The 19,494-nt window shown below is 40.0% G+C and overlaps 1 protein-coding gene across 12 annotated transcripts in view; it reads left to right on the top strand.

Moving 5' to 3' along the window:
* mdm2 (MDM2 proto-oncogene) overlaps positions 1-19,494 on the top strand; it is a 53,473-nt gene that overhangs the window by 27,734 nt on the left and 6,245 nt on the right. For 4 of the 12 annotated variants that reach the window (XR_005946494.1, XR_005946493.1, XM_041216297.1 and 1 more), the window contains exons 11-12: positions 126-441; positions 11,822-11,889. Coding sequence is in view for 8 of the 12 variants with exons in the window: in XM_041216297.1 (XP_041072231.1) it covers positions 126-441; positions 11,822-11,874 (369 nt within the window). In the remaining 4 variants the exon portion in view is untranslated. Of the gene's footprint in view, positions 1-125; positions 4,455-11,821; positions 11,894-19,494 lie in introns of those variants that run through there. The other 8 variants (XR_005946491.1, XR_005946492.1, XM_041216296.1 and 5 more) reach the window with 2 other exon arrangements.

Genomic DNA, 19,494 nt, shown 5'->3' with positions numbered 1-19,494 from the left:
TGATCACCAGCTAAATAGCAATAGTCAGTCTGCTGCATTGTCTGTTGTTAAGTAAAGCTGTCCATTACCTTTGTGTTTATTTGTACTTAAAACAATAGCCTTTCAGTAATAAAATTCAATTGCAGGATTATTGGAAATGTTCCAAATGTGAAGAGCTGAATCCTCCACTGCCACGACACTGTCATCGATGCTGGTCTGTCCGCCAAGATTGGCTTCCTGATAAACCTAAAATCCAGCAGTCTGACAAGGAGCAGGATGAAGGTATTGATGTTCCTGATTGCAAGAAGCCGCCACTTGAGTCAAAGGAATCAAACTGCTCAGATTTGATCAGTGAGGCTTCTCATTGCTCAGAGTCACAAGAAACTGAGTGCTCACAGCCTTCTACATCTGGTAGCTTCCACTGCTGCAGCCAGGAAATGGAAAAAGAAAATGGAGAGAAAGGCGAGTTGAACACTTTGGGACCTCTGGAAGCTTGTGTTATATGTCAGGCACGACCAAAGAATGGTTGTATTGTTCATGGTAGGACAGGCCATCTTCTCGCTTGTTACACTTGTGCAAAGAAGCTGAAAAAAAGAAACAAACCATGTCCTTTGTGCAGAGAGCCAATCCAACTGGTTGTGTTGACCTACTTTAGTTAAATGTATTTATTTATAGTTGGTTTAGATTTAACTTTTCATAAGATGGACACATTGCGGGGGGGGGTGGGAGGTGAAAATAGAATGACTACTGTTTTAAGTAGCACTCCATATTGGCTAAATTTTACGACCATAATAACTTATTTTGCCATTGACATCAGTAAATGTATTCATTTAAGTTAATTAAAGGTGACCCTCCAACTATAATGTTCTTTATGTTAAGGCAAGTACTTGATTTTTTTAAAATGAGCTTTCTTAATTTGTGTTTAGAGCATTTGGCAATATTCTAACAATGTAAGATTCTGTTGCGGTAATAAGAACTTCCTGAAAAATGTCACTTTCCATTAATAGGATTAACAGTATTAATAATTTCCTTCTCATCTAGTTTAAATTTCTTGCTTTGATTGCAGTTATTAATATAAAAGTTTTATAGGGTTGCAAGTATTTCTCTTTACTATTTCTGTTCAGTTCTAACCAAAATAATTGTATCAATGAACATCCCCAACTCCCTTGCTGTATGCACAGGTTAGCTTATGCTTGTACACAGATTTGTATAGTGCCTTTTGCACACAAGTGCTTCATAGTCAAATTGAGTACTTTTGAAGTATAGTCTTCTGTTGTAATGTATCAAAACTATAATTTATTTAATGTTGATGTATAATTTCTTGAATCAGTGTAAATTTATATTTCTAACTTAAGGTTGAGAGTCTTCGTAACTTGATGAGTTGGAAAGATCCATTTCTAACACTCTGGAAAGCCTCTTCCATTTTTGCCTTCTGTTGCTCAACCACACTGCACTACAATTTAACCAAGAGAGCCGTTCATAATTGCACTCAACAAAATGAGATGCTACTAGAATCAAAGAATGTTACATTTAAGTAGATGAGCGTTACCTTGGACCACTTTTGCACATTTGAATAGTTGTTTTCACTGCTGTATTGGTGAGTGACTAGGGCAACATTGCCACTGTGGGAAGTGCCTGGTACAGAGACAGCCAAGAAAGAGAAAATATCAGGGGAGATTTTTTAACAACTTTATTAAAGGGCTGCATCACCATGTGCAGAAAATTTTATGGAATTTTGTCATGTTCCAGAAAAATAACTTTCTTCTGTCTTTTACTCTGAAAAATCTGTAATTCTTAGTAACTATTGCATTGTCACAAAACAATGCTTTAAATTTAAATCAAATGGCTGTTTTCATTACAAATAGGAATTTGTCAAAGCTGATGTTTGATATCTGCTGTTATCACACTGGGTTTGCTCTTACTAATTCTCTGATATAGTCCATGGGTAACCTATTGATCAGTCACTTATATAAACATTAGTAAATATTCTAATGAGATTATAAAATCCAGAAATGTTTAATATCGTTGAGCTCCTGAATGACTCCCCTTTTGTAAAGCTAACATGTAATTCTGTAAGAGGACAGGAGAATTCTATGTCTTCTCTGTCTGCAATAGCAGATTTTTATCTAGCTGCTGCACTTGACCCTAGTGAAAAATTGGTTGTGATTTCTGATATCACCCATCATATAAATATGTACTTTACAGCATGATTGAGCTTGGCTCCTGATTAAATAATCTTCTAATACTGCTTATTTTGGTGACAAATGAAGAATGGCCATTTGGGCAAAGTACCAGAGAACAAATGGAAATGTATCTGAGTAGCAGTCAGTGCCTTCGGGAGAAAAACTAGTTATTGGAGTGGGGTGGGGGGCTACGGGGTAGAAACTGAAATATCACCAAGTTCCAAACTGTTGTAATGTGGAAATACTTGTTCAGCTATTGTCCAGATATTGCTCATTCACAATTGCACTATTTCCTTAATTACAAAACATTGCGTGACTTTTTTAGGCCATCCAGCATAAGTTGATTTATGGCTGTGTCCCCTCCACAGTTGTGAAACTGGAATGATTACAAATTGGGAGGTGCTTCCTGAAGTAGGTCAAAGTACTGTAGAATGAGTTGAGAAATCAGTTTTTGTTAAGTTTTTTAATTGTTCAGCAGAGTTAGTGGTTAATCGATGGAGCCAAAATTGTTAATTGCTGTTAACTGATTTTGAGATATGAATTAAAGTGAGAAGTTTTTAAAGGTTTTTCCTAAGAGTAAGAGATGGATAGGATTAGAAATAGCTTCACAGCATAGAATGATTGAGGGAAGAGCAACTTGAGTTTAAATTCCAGTCGATATGATTGCTTTTCCCTTAAAGATGTCCTTTGCTAGAGAGTTAGTAACACAAACTACTATTAATAGTAGACAAAATAGCATTTACATAGCCCATCAAAAAGTTTCAATCTCATTAAGGGTAAAGGCTCAAACATGGCTAGAGAATTCACAGGCTCATTCTTAATGAAGTCTTCAAAGAGAAATTGCTGACCTTGGTTGTAATGAGCAGGCCTTGGTCAGAACACTATCTGCCTTGGGAGTGAGGGGCATATTGCATTGTGAACAACCTGGACTGTTGCCCCCTATTTGCATTGGTAGAGACCTTTTGAGCAGTGAGATATGGACAGAATAGAGCAATTCCAGAAAGGTGAATACTTTTTATACTACCTTTTTTAATATTGCAGACCATTTCAAGAAATAGCTCTGTAATAGTCCTGTTTTCCAGTGCTGTGAATCTCATTTCCTACTGGGTTAGATCACACAATGAACAGTAGAAATGGAAATGTTGAATGGAGGAAAGTTGGAAAATGGGCACTTTTGCATATGTGTAGTTGAGTTGTGCCTACCATTTTAGTTATCAGGCATCCAAAAAGTTCAAGTGGCCAGCAAGGAAAACATCTACCTGTCACCAGACAAAGTAGCCATCTGTGTTTCCAATGTAGTGTACTCACTGATTGCTCTGAAAAAAACCTGGTTTAGATGACTGAACCTCCCTGGAGTAAGCATTGCCACCTCAGTTCTATAGTTCAGCTTCAGTTGGTAAAAAGATTTAAAGTATATGCAATATAAAAGGGAACCTTGCCTGTGTGAGCATTTTTGACTCTTGTATGAAGGGATGTTGCAATATGGAGAGAGAGCAGAGAGTTGTCCCTCTTGTGTTTTTCCCATTTTCCACCTCCCACCCTGTCTGTGACCACCTCTCAACTCGAGACACTTAGACTTAAATTCTCAACAGAAAAGTTAATTTTTCTAGGTTGTCAGCTAGAAGCATTCATGAGAATTGGTCTTCCATCTGTAATAAAAACCAACTTCTAATTGATGGCTACAATAATATTCAAGCATTACTAAGTAAATTTGTTACCTTCAGATGTTAATCCTGAACTTGGCACAGGAAACCTGTTGGTACGTGTTCACTAGAACATAGCTGATTTAGAAATTGATCCATTGGCCATGTGATGCACCCTCATCAAGAAAGAGTCTGGCTTTGGACTATTGCAACCTATTGCTTCGAGGAGCCTCTGAAGTTTTAAGTCTTCTTGACAAAGTGAAAACAAGTTTTGCATAGCTATTGATAAGATAAGATTTATTTTCCATATTTGAGTATAAAGTCAACAATTTGCACCCTGTCCATTTTATTTTCTTTGGAATTATTATTGCAGCTTTATGATGCACGTAGAAGTGATACAAGCTTGTCTAAAATGGCAACCATTTAACAAAAATAGGGTTGGTGGTCATTCTAATACTTGAATAATTGATTTTAATATTTTGAAATTTATCTACCTTTTTTAATAAAACACCTCTGGCATGAGTTCACTTATTTCAGACCTGGCATTTGCATTGATTAGTTAAACTATTGTGTATGATAGTTTAGAGAATGTATTAAATATATTTTGTACTGAATATAGGAACTTAATAAAAATATATTTAATATAAAACATCAGAATTGAATATATGGATAGGATAACCTTACCTTTGGTGAGGAAGGTGCTGTTTAATTTAATTAAATTATTTTCAAATTTCTATGTAGTTGGTTGAATAAATTGATTTTTGAGGGAAAAGAACTGCTTGATTTATTCAGTGGTAAACATTTAAATATTAGAATTATCAAGCCAGAGATTGCTGTTGGACTTGTTTCTGTGCATTTAAGGTTTTTTAAAAATTTTGTTTGCAATGTTGCTGAAAGTGCAAGCTGATAACACAGTGAAGGCAGCAAGGCATCTGGAGTCTTTGTTCACCAAGGGGCACTGGTATGTTTCTATACCCAATAAATTTAACAGATTAAGAATAGAGGAAGGAGGGCAACTTCAATATCCAATTAAAGTAACATCTTTGAGGGTAGTGGGATTGTGTGTGTGTGTGTATGTATGTATAACTGGAGTCATGTGCACAATGGTGGCCTCTAGAGGTCAGTGTTGAGACCACAGCTCTTGGTTGTGTATTAATAGCAAGGACTTGGGTATTCAGGACATAATCTCTTCAGCATCCTTCATCTATGAAGGAAGGACAGACACTCAGCACAAAATCCCTTACAAGTGAGGTGTCTTCATTTGGTGCATCTTTGCAGCTGGCTGAAGAGGCCAATCCTTAAGAGCAGATTCTGTTGCAAGTGCTGCACACCAAAAAGGCCTTTGATTAAACACTGGTTTAGACTGAAATTTAAACTTGAAAGGTTCTTTCACAATTGCACCTGTAAGCCTCCTTAAATTGTGTGTACAAACTGGTACATAATTGATTTAGCCATCCACTGTCAGATCTGACTGGACCACATTAAACTGAACTCTTGTAAAATACCCATTACTCTAGGGGGAGAATTGTGTCCCCATCGGGCGGGCTGGGTGGGAGCGGACACGGGTGAGCGCGCAGCTGATCACTGCCCGCGATTGGCTGCATGCCACCATTTTATGAGGGCGGGCCAATTAAGTCCCACCCAGTATGCGCGCAGAAGAGCGCAGAAATCTCCCTGAGGCACGGAGCTGCCTCGGAGGTTATGAAAACTTGGGGGGAAAAATTATTCAGATATGTTCCCTTGTGACGATGTCACATGAGCTGGGATATGTCAAATGAATTTTAATAATTATTATTCCCGCCCATGGATGAGGTTCCATGAAAAATGCGAAGGCCGCCTGGGCTCTTTGCCTGCCCACCACCATTAAAGGTGGACAGACAGCCCTGACAATTACCTTTTAATGAGGTGATTAATGGCCTTACCAGGCCATTGACAGTTCAGCGGGCGTGCAGCCAACTCTGGCGCGCATCTCCTGAAGTGAAGATTGGGATGCAGGCGTCATTTTACGTTTCGGCAAGCAGGGCCCACCCCCGCACACCGACCAAAAGATTCAGGCCTAGGATCATCCTAGAAAGCAAAGCTAATTGCTTCTGCTGCAGGCTTTTATCTCCCACCAGCTGCCCCCTTTAAAACTCGCTCTGAAATCCCTTCTGCCCTCTAGTTCTTTTTGAATCCTCTCCTTACAACATAAAGGCTTTCATCTCCAATTACCCTTTCCTCTCAGAGATTCTTTATCTGTGTTGTTGCATCACAAATTTGTACAGAACACCTTGTTTGAATCAGCAATGAGATTTTTACTCCTCCCACAGCTCCAAAATAATACACTTTTGACTGTGACAGCGCATTGTCCCTCTTTCTTGATTACTGCAAATTGTGGCTCATTCAACCACACCATCCTTCTCAATGCAGTGCTCCATTGTTCACTCGCTGTGCCTATCCTTGTTTAGTTCCACTCTTGCCTAACCAATTGTTGTGACGTGGCACGTGTGCCAGGCGGACCAAATCCATGAGGGAAACTTGACTGTGCCATCACAATGGTTTTGCAATTTTATTTATTACAAGATTCACTTACTGAATTCAGATGTAATAAGTCCACCAAGACTTGAGATTTTTTCAAATGAAATTAAAATATTTATTAACAAAAGAGAAGATTTCAAGCACATAAGGCCACAAATTACTACAATAATTCTTAAAATTCCTAATTAACCTGACTCCCAGTTACACCCCCTTTTAAGGCAACAGTCCAAAACTAGATTTTAGATTTTAAACCTTGGACAGTGGAATTCCAAATAGCTTTTCTCCAGCTTCACTTTTGGTAGACAGCAGACTTATGCGCAAATACTGGAGGCTCCATACTACTGTTAGATCTCACAATGTCTTCTGACAGCCTCATTCTCCTTTTATATATGTTTCTCTCTTTTAATATGTAAGTTTTATTGTTTCATATGTCTTTGAAACTGTATCTTACTCGCAATATAAAAACTTTCCTGTTGCTACCATTTATTGTCAGTAAACTTTTGGGAAAAATAAACATTCTTTAGCCTTGCTTATCTGGCTAGTTGTAAACAGACTAAAATCCCTCTGAAATCCAAATCTCCATCTATCTAAAAATGCAAATTTCCTTCAAACCTTGCAAGCTAAGCCAGTATCCATATTTACACATTAGCATGTCAAGCACCTACCTTCTTTTGATGAGTTAAAGCTTGCCATCTACTTGACTCCAAATATAATTAAATCACACACACACAGACCCAACTATACGTACCCCCATAAACCTACTTCACAATAAACCAGAAAAATAATATGAAAATTATTAGACCTTCGTGACAGTATATCCCAGTGACTTCTCATCCTGCAGTGGTACTCCATAATTCTAGAAGGATCTATCCTTGGCCTTCTCGTTCTTGTCTATATTCTGCCCCTTAGTGGCATCGTCCATGTGCCATGGGGCATCATTTCCATGGCCTAATGGGGCTGGGACCAGAGACTAGGCAGGCGAGTATTTTCCACTGCTGGCCAGCATATTGGTTTGCCAACACCATTCCACACCCCTTCACCCCTCGAGCTATTTTTGAGAAGATAGGGATGGAACAGCTATTTTGCCTGAAAGTGATGGGTAGCCAATTGACTTAATAAAAGCCTCACTTGCCAACTGGAAATTTCCGGTCAGCAGGTGGGCAGCACTGCATAATGCAGCCTAAACACAGTCCATTAGACAAGGCAGTCTCCAGTGGGACACTCCACCCCTCAGCTATCATGTCATTAGGCCACAGATGCCCCTCCATGATCACAGCAAGGCAACTGTGGCCTTTTAATTTTTCTCTTGTCCCTCCAGTCTCAGGAGCCCACCCTCTGATCATTAATTGGACAAACTTGCAAAAGTTGTCAGGTGACTATGCCTGACATAATGCAGGGTCAGGACGTGCATTTGACCCTGATGTTGGGATCCTGACCCTGATGTTGGGGTCCCAACCCCAAATGGAAAATCCAGCCCATGCAATCACTTTCTACATGTATGCTCATGACAACCAGCTCCATCTCTCTAGCCCTTCTGTGTTGTCAGACTGCTTGCTCAACATCCACTCTTGAACGAGGTGCAATTTTCTAAAGTTAAACTGTGGAAAGATAGTGACGTCCACCACAAATTCCATGCCCTCATCACCAACTCTCTCTCCAATCATTGTCTCAGGCTGAATCAGACTATTTGCAACCTCAACATCCTACACAAATTCAAGCTAAGCTGTTGACCCCACATCTGCTCCATTGCAAAGCTGGCTAATTCATCTCTGCAACATCACTTGCCTCTGTCCCTACCTGAACCCATGTTCTTTTGAAACCATTATTGAATTATACAGCACAGAAGGTGGCCATTTGGCCCATTGTGCCTGTGGTGGTTTGAAAGAGCAATTCAATCAGTCTTATGCCCCTGTTCTTCCTTGTAGCATTTCAACATTTTTCCTTTATCAAATACATTTCCAATTCCCTTTTGAAAGTTACTATTGAATCCGCTTCCACTACATTTCACGCAACGGATTCCAGGTTCTCATGGCTCACTGCACCAAAAAGAAATTCTCATCTTTCTGTTCTTTTGCCAACTATCTTAAATCAGTGTTCTCTGCCTGTCAACTCTCCTGCCAGTGGAAAGAGTTTCCCCTATTAAATCAATCAAAACCTTCATCATTTTGAGCATATTTAACAATCAATAATGCCGTTATTATCTTTGGACATTGCCATTTCTAACACTGTTCTGGCTGCTCTTCAAACCTCCATCTCTTGTAACCTTCAGCTCATCCAAAACACTGCTGCTAGTTTCCTGAACCACAAAAAGTCCAAATTATCCATCCATCAGTGCTATTCTTTCAGGTCAGCTCCCCAATGTGTCAAGCTCTGGTTCTTCTTTTCAAGTTTAAATCCCTTGATGGTTTCCCCATCACTGTATTCTACAACCCTACAACTATTCCTACAACCCTTCCCCACACTAGCCCCCTTACCAACACACATGCAAACTCAACATTCCCTTGGATTTTGACCTTTTGTGCACCCTTAAAAGCTTATCCAACTCCATTTCCTCCTGGCCTTTCTTAAAAGTCCTCTTTAACTTGTTTTTGACCCTCCTAATATTTGACTGGGTGGCCATTTTTAAAGTGGCTTCAACATTAAAGGTGTTATACAAGTGCAAGGTGCTGAGCACCAATTGAAACACCTGGCTAATTATAGTCAAAATGCTTTCTCAAATTTTAAATAGCTAAAATTTATATAAGCATGCCTTATAAAGTGTAAGTAGCCAACTAACTATAAATTTTTCACTCTCATGTCTGTGAATGTCAACAATTATATTCTGTTGCTGGCAGTTCCACCTTATGGTCCCAGATGCAATGTTGTCTGACAGTGAGCCAATTAATGTCAGTTTAATGTAATTGGCAAAAGAAGTAAAAGTATAAGGAAAAAACTTTTTCATGCAGTGAGTGGTTTAGGTCTGGAATGCACTGCCTCAGAGGTGGAGATGGTGGAGACAGGTTCAATCGAGGCATTCAAAAGGGAATTAGACTGTTAATTGTAAAGGAAGAATGTGCAGGGTTACAGGGAAAAGGCAGAAAAATGGCACCAAGTGAAATGCTTATTTGGAGAGCCAGTGCAGAAACAATGGGCTGAATGGCCTCCTTCTGCACCGTTAAAAACTCAGTTGGAAAGATTTGTCAAGTTATAGTGTGTTTTACAAATATTAAGTAGGAAAGCAGTGAGCATGATTTTGTTTTGTATATATTGTGATATAGCAACAGAATTTATGATTTATAATTTATACTATTCAACAGTAAAATGTGAATGCTGGAAATACTCGGCAGGTTTTCTGCATCTGTGAAGAGAGAACCAGGTTGCATTTCAGGTCTGTGAACTTTCACCAGAACTGGGAATAGTTAGAGAAGTAATAGGTATTGAACAAGTGAAGTTTGTGGGGGCTGTGGGGAGGTTGGAAAGAAGAATAAAAGGGAAGGTCTGTGATAGGGTGGAGGGGAGGAGAGATTAAATGACAAAAAGTTGCATGGGGCAAGGCCAAGGGGAGTGGTAATGCGACAAGTAAAGAAAGAAAATGTGTATGGAGGAGTTGTGAATAGCATGATCATGAATAGCTGCCATCTCAAAGCAAAGAAAAAAATGAGAGAAAACTGAACAAAGCAACAAAGAAAAATGAAACAAATGGAGGCAGAGGCTAAAATTGTTGAGTGCAAGTGCCCATTGATTGGCACCCCATCTTCAAACATTCACTCCCTCCACCCCTGATGTACAGTACTAATTGCACAAAAGGTCAAAATCCAAGGGAATGGAAAGTTTGCATGTACTATCTCCAAGATGCACTGCAGGAAATCACCAAGACTCCTTAGACAGCATCTTCCAAACCTATGACCATTCCCATCTAGAAGGACAAGATGCATGGGAACACCACCACTTGGAAGTTTCCTCCAAACCAATCACCGTCCTGACTTGAAATTATATCGCTGTTCTTTCACTCACTGGGTCAAAATCCTGGAACTTCTAACAGCATTGTAGGTGTACCTATACCATGTGGACTGCAGCGGTTCAAGAAAACAGCTCACCACAACCTTTAAGGACAATTAGGAATGGGAAATAAATGCTGGCCTAGCCAGCGATGCTCACATCCCATGAATGAATTTTTTTAAATTGGAAAATGACGTGCTGTGTTGAGCTTGCATTGAGCTTCATTGTAAGACTGCAGGAGACCAAGAATCAAAATGTCAGATCGAGAGCAAGGTGTAGAATTAAAATTACAGGTGACCAGAACATTAGAATCACACAAGTGCTAAATGGCGATGTTCCTCAAAGCAGTCACCCAGTCTGCATTTGCTTTCCCCACTGTGGAGGAAACCACATTGTGACCAATGATTACAATTTTATAAAGACTTCTTATTTTATTTAGACCTGTTGCCTGAAGCAAATTCCTCCAAAATAGCATTACAGGGCAACCTTTTTATTATAATCATCCAATCTACGACTGACCAAAAATAAATAGAAATAAATGGATATTGAACAGTGACATAGCTAATGCAATTTAAGAAAACAAGTGACTTGGGAAAGGAGAATGCTTTGTTCAGCTTCATAATGACAATAAAGATGGCAATTTATTGTCATGGTACATCCTTGGTCAAGATATTAGGAATAGGTTAGATTAGTGGTTGAGGGGGGGGGAAAAGGATATGAGATCAGGATAAACATTTGGAATGTTCATTCATCATGGGGAGATGGTGGTGTAGTGGTAATGTCACTGTGCTAGTTATCCAGGCAGAATGCTTTGAGGACATTGGTTCAAATCCCACCATGGCAGCTGGTGCAATTTGACTTCAATGAATAAATGTTGAATATAAAGCTAGTCTCAGTAATGGTAAACATGAAGTTACCATTGTCATTATGAAACTATCATTGATTGTTGCAAAACTGATCTGGTTCACTAATGTCCCTTTAGGGGAGGCTGTTCTTTCCTGGTCTGGCCTATATGTGACTGTAAACCCAACAGCAATGTAGTTGACTCTTAACTGCCCTCTGAAGTGGTCTAGCAAGGCACTCAGTTGTATTCAAGAAGATGGCTCACCACCACCTTCTCAAGGGCAATTAGGGATGGACAACAAATGCTGACCTTGTCAGCAATGCTCGCATCCTATCAAAGAATAAAGAAAAAAATACAACTACTGCTTCCATAGAAATCAACAGCAACACATTAAATAGCCTTGTTCTAACATGATTAGTTTCTTTATTATTAAGCAGAAGGCCTTACAAGATTCCACAGAATATCTACATTCTCTAATGGGATGAGTTTTTAGAGCCAATGGCTCTAATGTTTTTTGAACTTAAAATTACTATCGCACAAAGTATGAGATTTGCAAACTGAAACGTCAGTCTTTGGTGTCACCTTTCAAGATATCTTGTGTTGCAGTCATATCATTTTTTTCTCTTTTTTGCAAAATGTAATATTGCCTTTTATATTGTATTTTTCTTTGCATTTAGATGGGAAAACATTCCTGGTGTCTTTTTCAGAGGACAGCCACTTCCCCAAATGAGGCAGGGAAACATTGGTAGGTGAGTTACTGTAATCAGCTTTCACATAAGTCAAACAAATTAGAATGGCAGAGTTTGGAAGCTGGTCATCCGCTAGTGAACTCAGCCAAACAGTGATGCATGAAAGAAAGCAGATTGTGTGAATGGGTATTTATCGAGTACAGTAGTGGTCATGTTACCGGAATACTAATCCAGAGACTTGAATGCAAATTCAAATCCTACCAATTTAAAGATCCACATCCAGAGTCACCAAACTACAGATTTTATATTATTTTTTCACTTTTTGTGGACTATAATTTGGCCACCCTATCCTTTCGCACTTTGTGATGTGTATCTTGTCTGAGAACTTCGAGTGCGCTTGTGTGTGTGCGAAAGTCAGAACGTTTTTTACTATCTTACTTAGATTGGTTTAAGTGTAATAAAGCTAACCTCTTTCTTTCTTAAACTCAAGTAAACCTGTCTGATTGGTTCTTTCATGATCACAGTGCATAAACAGTTAAGTACTCACTGAATTTGGCAAGTATGTCCTTTTCAAACAAAAAATCTGTTGTGGTCAAACAAGGAGAGGGAAAAGAGTGGAGCCATTCAACCCCTCCTCACCTGGTCATCACACTCTAGTCAATCTATTCCATATTTTCTTTTAAAAAACTTAAGCAGTAATCTTTCTTTCCTAACCATCCAAAGCTGACGGTGGGAGAAACACTAAACAAGATTGGCATCATATGCAATAGACTTAAGCAATTTGTTGTAGGGTGACCGAGTTGTGCCGTTAGTAATAGAGTTGAACTGCAGACACTTCTTAAATGGAAACTTTAAGTTTATTTACAATATACTCAGCAGCAACTACATGTGTGCTTTCAACTCCAACTCTGTCTCTACACTGACAGCTGAGATAACCTGCACAACTCTCCTGTTGGTTACTACAGGCCATGTGATCTTCCCTAACAAGTATCGTTCCTAAAGACACATTACACACTAAATAAAACCATAATTACTACATCCCTCCCCCTTTAACTCAACTATACATATTATGTTTACAAGTACATATTTTTCAAGACAACATACTATTTACACTGGGTAAGAAATTTACAAATTCAGTCTTTCATATGGTTTCCTGGTACGTGTGGAACATCACAGCTCCACAACTTCAAATTCTTTTTCAGGAACGTCCTTTTCCAGAATTGCCTGAATGTTGCTTTGGTGGGCATTTACTGCTCTATATCCTCAACTCTTACAGGAACATCAGACATGTCAGTCCTGGGTTGAGTATCTTCAACAGGAAACACTGACCCAGTCATGGTCACTGGTAGAATTATATCTTGATGATTGTCTCTCTCTTTCTTAAATGGTCCACATGTTTACGGATGATCTGGCCTTCCACTTCCATGTGGTAAGATAGAGGTCCAGTCACCGCACTTAGTTCACCCTGTAAGCACTTTGGTCCTTCCCCGAAGTTTTTCACATATACCAGCTCTCCCATAGTAAATTTCCTCTCACGACTATGCCAGTCGTGTCTAGTTTTCTGGCTTCTGTAACTCCTTTCCACCTTCCCCATTAAATTTGGCATTATTAAGCTCAATCTCGTCCTGAGACAGCATTTCAAAACTAACTCCGCAGGTGTGACACCTGTAGTTGTGTGAGGGGTAGACCTGTAATGAAAAGGAAAGTGTGCTAGCTTGGTTGCCAAGGAATCACCAGTTAGGTTTTTCATGCCTGTCTTGAACATTTGAACCAGCCTTTCGGCCAGTCCATTTGAGGAAGGGTGATACAGTGCAGTTTTTACATGAGTGATACTATTGAGGCTGATAAACCATCGAAATTCAGCACTTGTAAATGCCGTGCCGTTAATAGAAACAACTACTTCTTGTAGTCCATGAATAGCAAAACTCTGACGTAGTTTCTCAATTGTAGCGCTCGACATTGGTGACTCCACCTCAGATATGTCCAACCATTTTGAATGGGCATCCACAATGAGCAGAAACATTGTTCCCAGGAAAGGTCCAATATGGTCCCCTAGTGTCTACCTGGCCACTCCAACGATTGTAATGGAGCTGTCACTGGGAACTTTTGCAGTTGCTGACATTGCCCACAATGCTTTAACATACTCTCTATTTTGCCAACCATCCCTGGCCACCATAGATAGCTGTGTGCTGTGGTCTTCATTCAGGAAATTCCTGGATGGGCATTGTGTACTTCCCTTTGGAGGAACTATCACTCGTGCACCCCACAATAGGATGCCACCCGGTTATTCCATGTCGTCTGTTGAAGTACAGTTTCATTTCATCAGATATGAACTCCTGTGACCAACCATATAGCATTTGCTCTGGGTAGTTGAGATAGGGCTGGGTCCCAACTTCTCCAGTCTCTGATCTGTCGAGCATATACCGGCGAGGGAATCTAAGAAATTTAACAGTAAAACAAGTTCCTGTGGAACTAAAACATGCTCATCATTTTCTTGTAAAGGCAAAATACTAAGGGCACTGGCATTTGCAATTTGATTGCCAGACCTACGTACAAAAGTGTATTCATATGCTGCCAGAATTAAGGCCCTATTAATATTTCTGTATCTTCTTTCTACATGCTCTCTTCTATTTAATCTCAGCCTTCTTTTTGACTTCACTATTGGCCAAACTTCTCTCCGATGCCAGCTCAGTGTCTAAGTTCAAAGCTGAGTCTCCCAAAATTTCATTATCTGTCCGCTTCTTGGAAAATTCAGCATCTTTTGCTTCCAAAGCCTTTTTGGCTTCATTTAGATGATTCTTCAGCTCTTCCATCTCTTTGTTGTATTTGTTTTCTGCCTCCTGGAACATTGAACATTGCTGTGTCTTCTCTGCCAACTCATTCTTCAGTTTGTTCAGAGAAGTGCTGAATTCTTTCTGTTTCTCTTGATACTTCTCCAGAAGTACAAACTCTGACCTGAGTGCATCTTGTAGTGTGTGAAGGCCTTTCAACCCGTTTCCTTTTTCCCTGTGAAGGTTGCTCACCTTGTCTTAAACTGTTGACATCAAGCAGGGTCTTTTCGAGTTCCATCTGCTGTTCTTCCAGGTTTTGGCTTAAGAGAGCCTGCATTTCTTCAGGTTGTTGAGTCCTTACACACTCCTTTTTCATAACAGGAACGCTTCCAGCTTCCTTTTGGAATCTCAGTGGCCAACCAAGAATGATTTCCCTTTGCCAATTTTGCCCTAGAAGGATTGGTCCTCTACCTCCAATACCAATACAAGTAGCTTTGCCAGTTGGCTTCCATAAAGGTATAATGCTTATACCTTTTACTTGAATGTCTTCACCTGTATACATCTTTAGTCTGGCAGATGTTCATTCTAAACTTAATTGATGTTCACCATAATTCAAATATCTGTAAGTAAGTTCCCCAATTACTTGAGTAGAAGCTTCTGTGTCTACTTCCATTTTAACAGGTTTGCCATTTACTTTCACTGTGACAAGTATTAGTTCTGTCTTTCCAACTTTCAGATTAAATGAGTAAATGTCAGAATTTGTTGTTTCAGGCTCTTCTACATAGTAGATTTCATTGGGCTTCTTCTTTTGTTTACAAGCTTGCTTGAATCTTTCCTTACACTGCTTCACTATATGTCTATTTCTGTGACAATAGTAGCATTTGATTTTTTTAAAACTGCCAATCACTAAAAGACTGATTGTTTCCACCTCTAATAAAATTATTCTTAGATCTCGCTGCTAAGTTATTTTTCTTTATTCTTCAGCTACTCGCTTCTCGGCAGAGTCTTGCTTTCTCACGCCATCTTTACTTGAGATTTCCTGCCTGATATGGAGGACACGCCATTTTGCGCACCGTGTGTTGCTTGTGAATCTCTTATAGGGCTTTCCATGACCAACACTATCTCTAACACCTTCTTGAAATCCAGATTCACTTCGGGCAATAATTACTCCTGAATAGTGTCCTCTTTCACATCACACATTAAACGATCTCTGAGTATGTCGTTCAGAGTCGTACTCTTAATGTTCTGTTAGCTGCTTCAAATTTGCCACGTAGCATGCAATTTTCTCACCCAGGCCTATTTCACAAATTAAACTTGAACATTTGCATGTGACTGAGGGCTTGGGTTGAAAGTGACTCTTCATGAGGTCCACCAATTCATCAAAATTCTTTGAATTTGGGGCACTGGGTGGCATCAAACTTCGAATCAAACCATAGGTTTTGCTCCCACAAACACTCAAGAGGACTGCTCACCTCTTCTCTTCCCCATTATCTCGTTTGCTTGAAAAAAGAACAAGAATCAGCTAAATGAAGCCAAGGAGGTTTTGGAAGCAAAAGAGGCGTTCTATGTATTGAGACGAATCATCTGTGGCTGGTTCAAAAGGATCAATTCTCCCAAATTGTGGCATTTTGAGAGACGATAACTTCTTCAATTCTAACGGAGCTTGCTACTTACGATCACTGGGGAAGCTACAGTACCAATTTCTTTTTAACTAGATTTCTTCTGTTGAATCCTATTTTATCCTCATCGCCGGTTTGTTGTAGGGTGGCTGAGTTGTGCTATTAGTAATAGAATTGAACTGCAGACATTTCTTAAGCGGAAACATTAAGTTTATTTACAAAATACTGAGCAGCAACGACACGTGTGCTTTCAACTCCAACTCGATCTCTGCATTGACTGCTGAGGTAGCCTGTGCTACTCTCCTATTGGTTACTACAGATCATGTGATCTTCCCTAACAAGTATTATTCTTAAAGGTACATTACACACTAAATAAAACCATAATTACTACACAATTCATCTGTCAATTATCTCTAAACCATTCCAATTTTAAAACTACAGAGATGGTCCTGTTGATCTATGAGATGCCTATACACTGGTCTCTAACATGACTTTCGCAAGTCAAATAGAGAGCTACTACAACTTGAAGAATTACCTGTGATGCCAATAGTATGATTGTGCCTAAATGAGAACTTGTCTATGGCTCTTCAAGTGTTAAGAGTTATTTATTGACTTGTATCATAACATTGCTATTGAAGCATCTTGGCTATGCCAATAGTTTAGCACCATATTAACCTGTATTAAACAAAATTGTAATATTGCTGAATAAAAAAACTGCTACAAGATCCTACAACTTAATAATTCCAGTGTTTTGTACAGTTAAAACCTAAGTGCACATCTGTAGTGCTCGTCCCTTTGAAGATGCTTAATTTTAAGGGGATTTTGAACCAAAGAAGGTTCTTACACTTGCACTTAATTAGATAGGTTACCCTTCTTGTGCCTTTTAAGAGGATTGGCAGCCATGTTGGGAGTCTTTTAAATGGAATTAGAGTCACATCAACATACGTATAACAAAGAAAATTAAATACTTCAAAATGAATGCAAAGTTACTACATTCTAAAATTTATTTTGAGCTGCTGAAATTATAAATCTCATTCCTAGCTATTGGCATGGAGGTAGTGTCCTTTGATTAAAATTGTCAAAAGTGTAGAATTGTTGTAGAGTGAAGAATCCCCTTCAGCAATCTTCCTCATTTACAAGAGAAAATTAAACCCTTTCAACAATTATTGTCCAACTTTTAATGAAAAACTCAATGATTAAACATGTTTAGTGTGGTCAAATTGATCATGTCGTAATTTGGAGAAGTTGACTTAAAAGGACATTTAGAACTACAGAAGAACCACAAGATGATTTAAAACAGTGTTACTTCATAATGACATGATGCTGATGTGGCATAATTTAATCATAACTTCCGATTAAGTTATCTGGGCAGTGTATCTGAGGTGGGGGTACCCAAAGATGTGCCGGGAAACCCCATGCCCCCCCACCCCTGGGAAGTTCCCAGTTAAAGACTGCATGGCAATTGCCCGGGAAGTGCAAACTTCCCTTGAGCAATTGTCCTGCACTGGGAACCATCCGAATATGTGCTTTAAATGGTAAACTCTGGATGGTTCCAACTGCCTTACATCAAATTACCCGGAAGAAATTAGAATTAAAACTGCTTCTAGCTTCTGAGTGACTATTGTACAGACCCACACCGACCCCATGGGACTCCTCCCCGCCAAACCTCTGAACCCCCAGGGGACTCCACCCTTTCCCCAGAACTCCCCCCCCTCAACACCTGACCCCCCCCCCCGCCCCCCCCCACCCACAAGGCCCACCCCGACCTCCCCCCAACCCCCACACCGACTGCCTGACCCTCCACTACTGAATGTCCAACCACCCCCACCACACCCCCACCCCCAATTCTGATCACTTACCTAACAGCCTATCTTCTCCCTGGCTTGAAAATGGCTGGACCTTTAAACCTACCTAATTTGCGGCAACCCATGCCATAAAAAGTGATCATGGCCTCCTTTGTGTCCGACTCTGAAGCCCTCGACTGAAAGTCCCGGGACCACACTGTCCTGCACAGTTCTCACCCAGCCTGAGTCAGAAGGGTGGGAAGAAAGGATCAGAAAGGAGGAGCAGGGTGGCAATCCAACTTGGACTGCCATTCCGTGGAAGTCCAGGCCCAAGATGCATTGGGACGTTTAAAATGTGTGGAAAATTGACACCAGCAATCATCCACAAGTTAGCCTAAGCTCACATAAATGCCAAGCATGCTTTTTCTCCTGCAGTCGCACAGATGATGCGAATGATGGAAAAGTCTGAGTGAAGCATCACCTCAGACTGTTTTTGTACAATTTTTAGCAGGAGATCTCAAAGAGACATCTGTGAACCTTTAAGAGAGTGTGTTGCATGGAAAGATTCAGGGAACAGAGAAACATAAACTGGTTAAAACTTTGGCTAAAATTATGAATGAGGAAATTCATACAAATGCACAGTTAGATTCAATTCCACCAATATCTTAAAAGAGAATAAGTGGAATTTATTGCCCTCCCCTGTGGCAAGATTGGTGGTGTGGGGGGCATTTAATCAGGCGAGAGGGTGGCAGGTAGGAACATGGAAGCAGGAGTAGGCCATTCGGCCCATCAAGCCAGCTCTGCCATTCATTTAGGTCAATGCCAATCGTCTACTTCAACGCTGCTTTCCTGCACTATTCCTATATTCCTTGACTCTTGCTGTCATTAGCAACATGCTCAATGATTGAGCCTCCACAGCCCTCTGGGGTAGGAAATTCCAAAGATTCACCATTCTCGGAGTGAAAATATTTCTCCGCATCTTAGTCCTAAATGGCCTGCCCCTTATTCTGAGACTGTGCCTTCTGGTTCTAGACTCACAAGCCAGGGGAAACATCCTATCTACATCTACCCTGTAAGACTTTTGTAAGTTTCAATGAGCTAACATCTCATTCTTGAAACTCTGGAGAATACAAACCAAGTTTCTTCAATCTATCCTCATAAGACAATCCTGCCAACCCAGGGATTAGTCTGGTGAACCTCTGCTGCACTCCCTCCATGGCAAGTATATCTTTCATTAGATAAGGAGACCAAAACCTTACACAATACTCCAGGTGCGGCCTCACCAAGGATCTATACAATTGCAGCAGGAACTCTTTACTCCTATACTTAAATCCCCTTGCGGCAAAGGCCAACATACCATTTGCCTTCCTAATTGCCTGCTGTGGGAACCTTGCTACCTCCCAGCCTCCTCCCCAATTAAGTCTGTGTTGGAAAGCCCGTGAACAGCCTGCCAATCACTAAAAAACTGATTGTTTCCACCTCTATTA

The sequence above is a fragment of the Carcharodon carcharias genome, chromosome 21 (assembly GCF_017639515.1).
Source record: "Carcharodon carcharias isolate sCarCar2 chromosome 21, sCarCar2.pri, whole genome shotgun sequence".
In the NCBI taxonomy this organism is placed as follows: domain Eukaryota; kingdom Metazoa; phylum Chordata; class Chondrichthyes; order Lamniformes; family Lamnidae; genus Carcharodon; species Carcharodon carcharias.
Note: the sequence above shows the minus strand (reverse complement) of the source record. Positions and strands in the feature narration are given on the sequence as shown.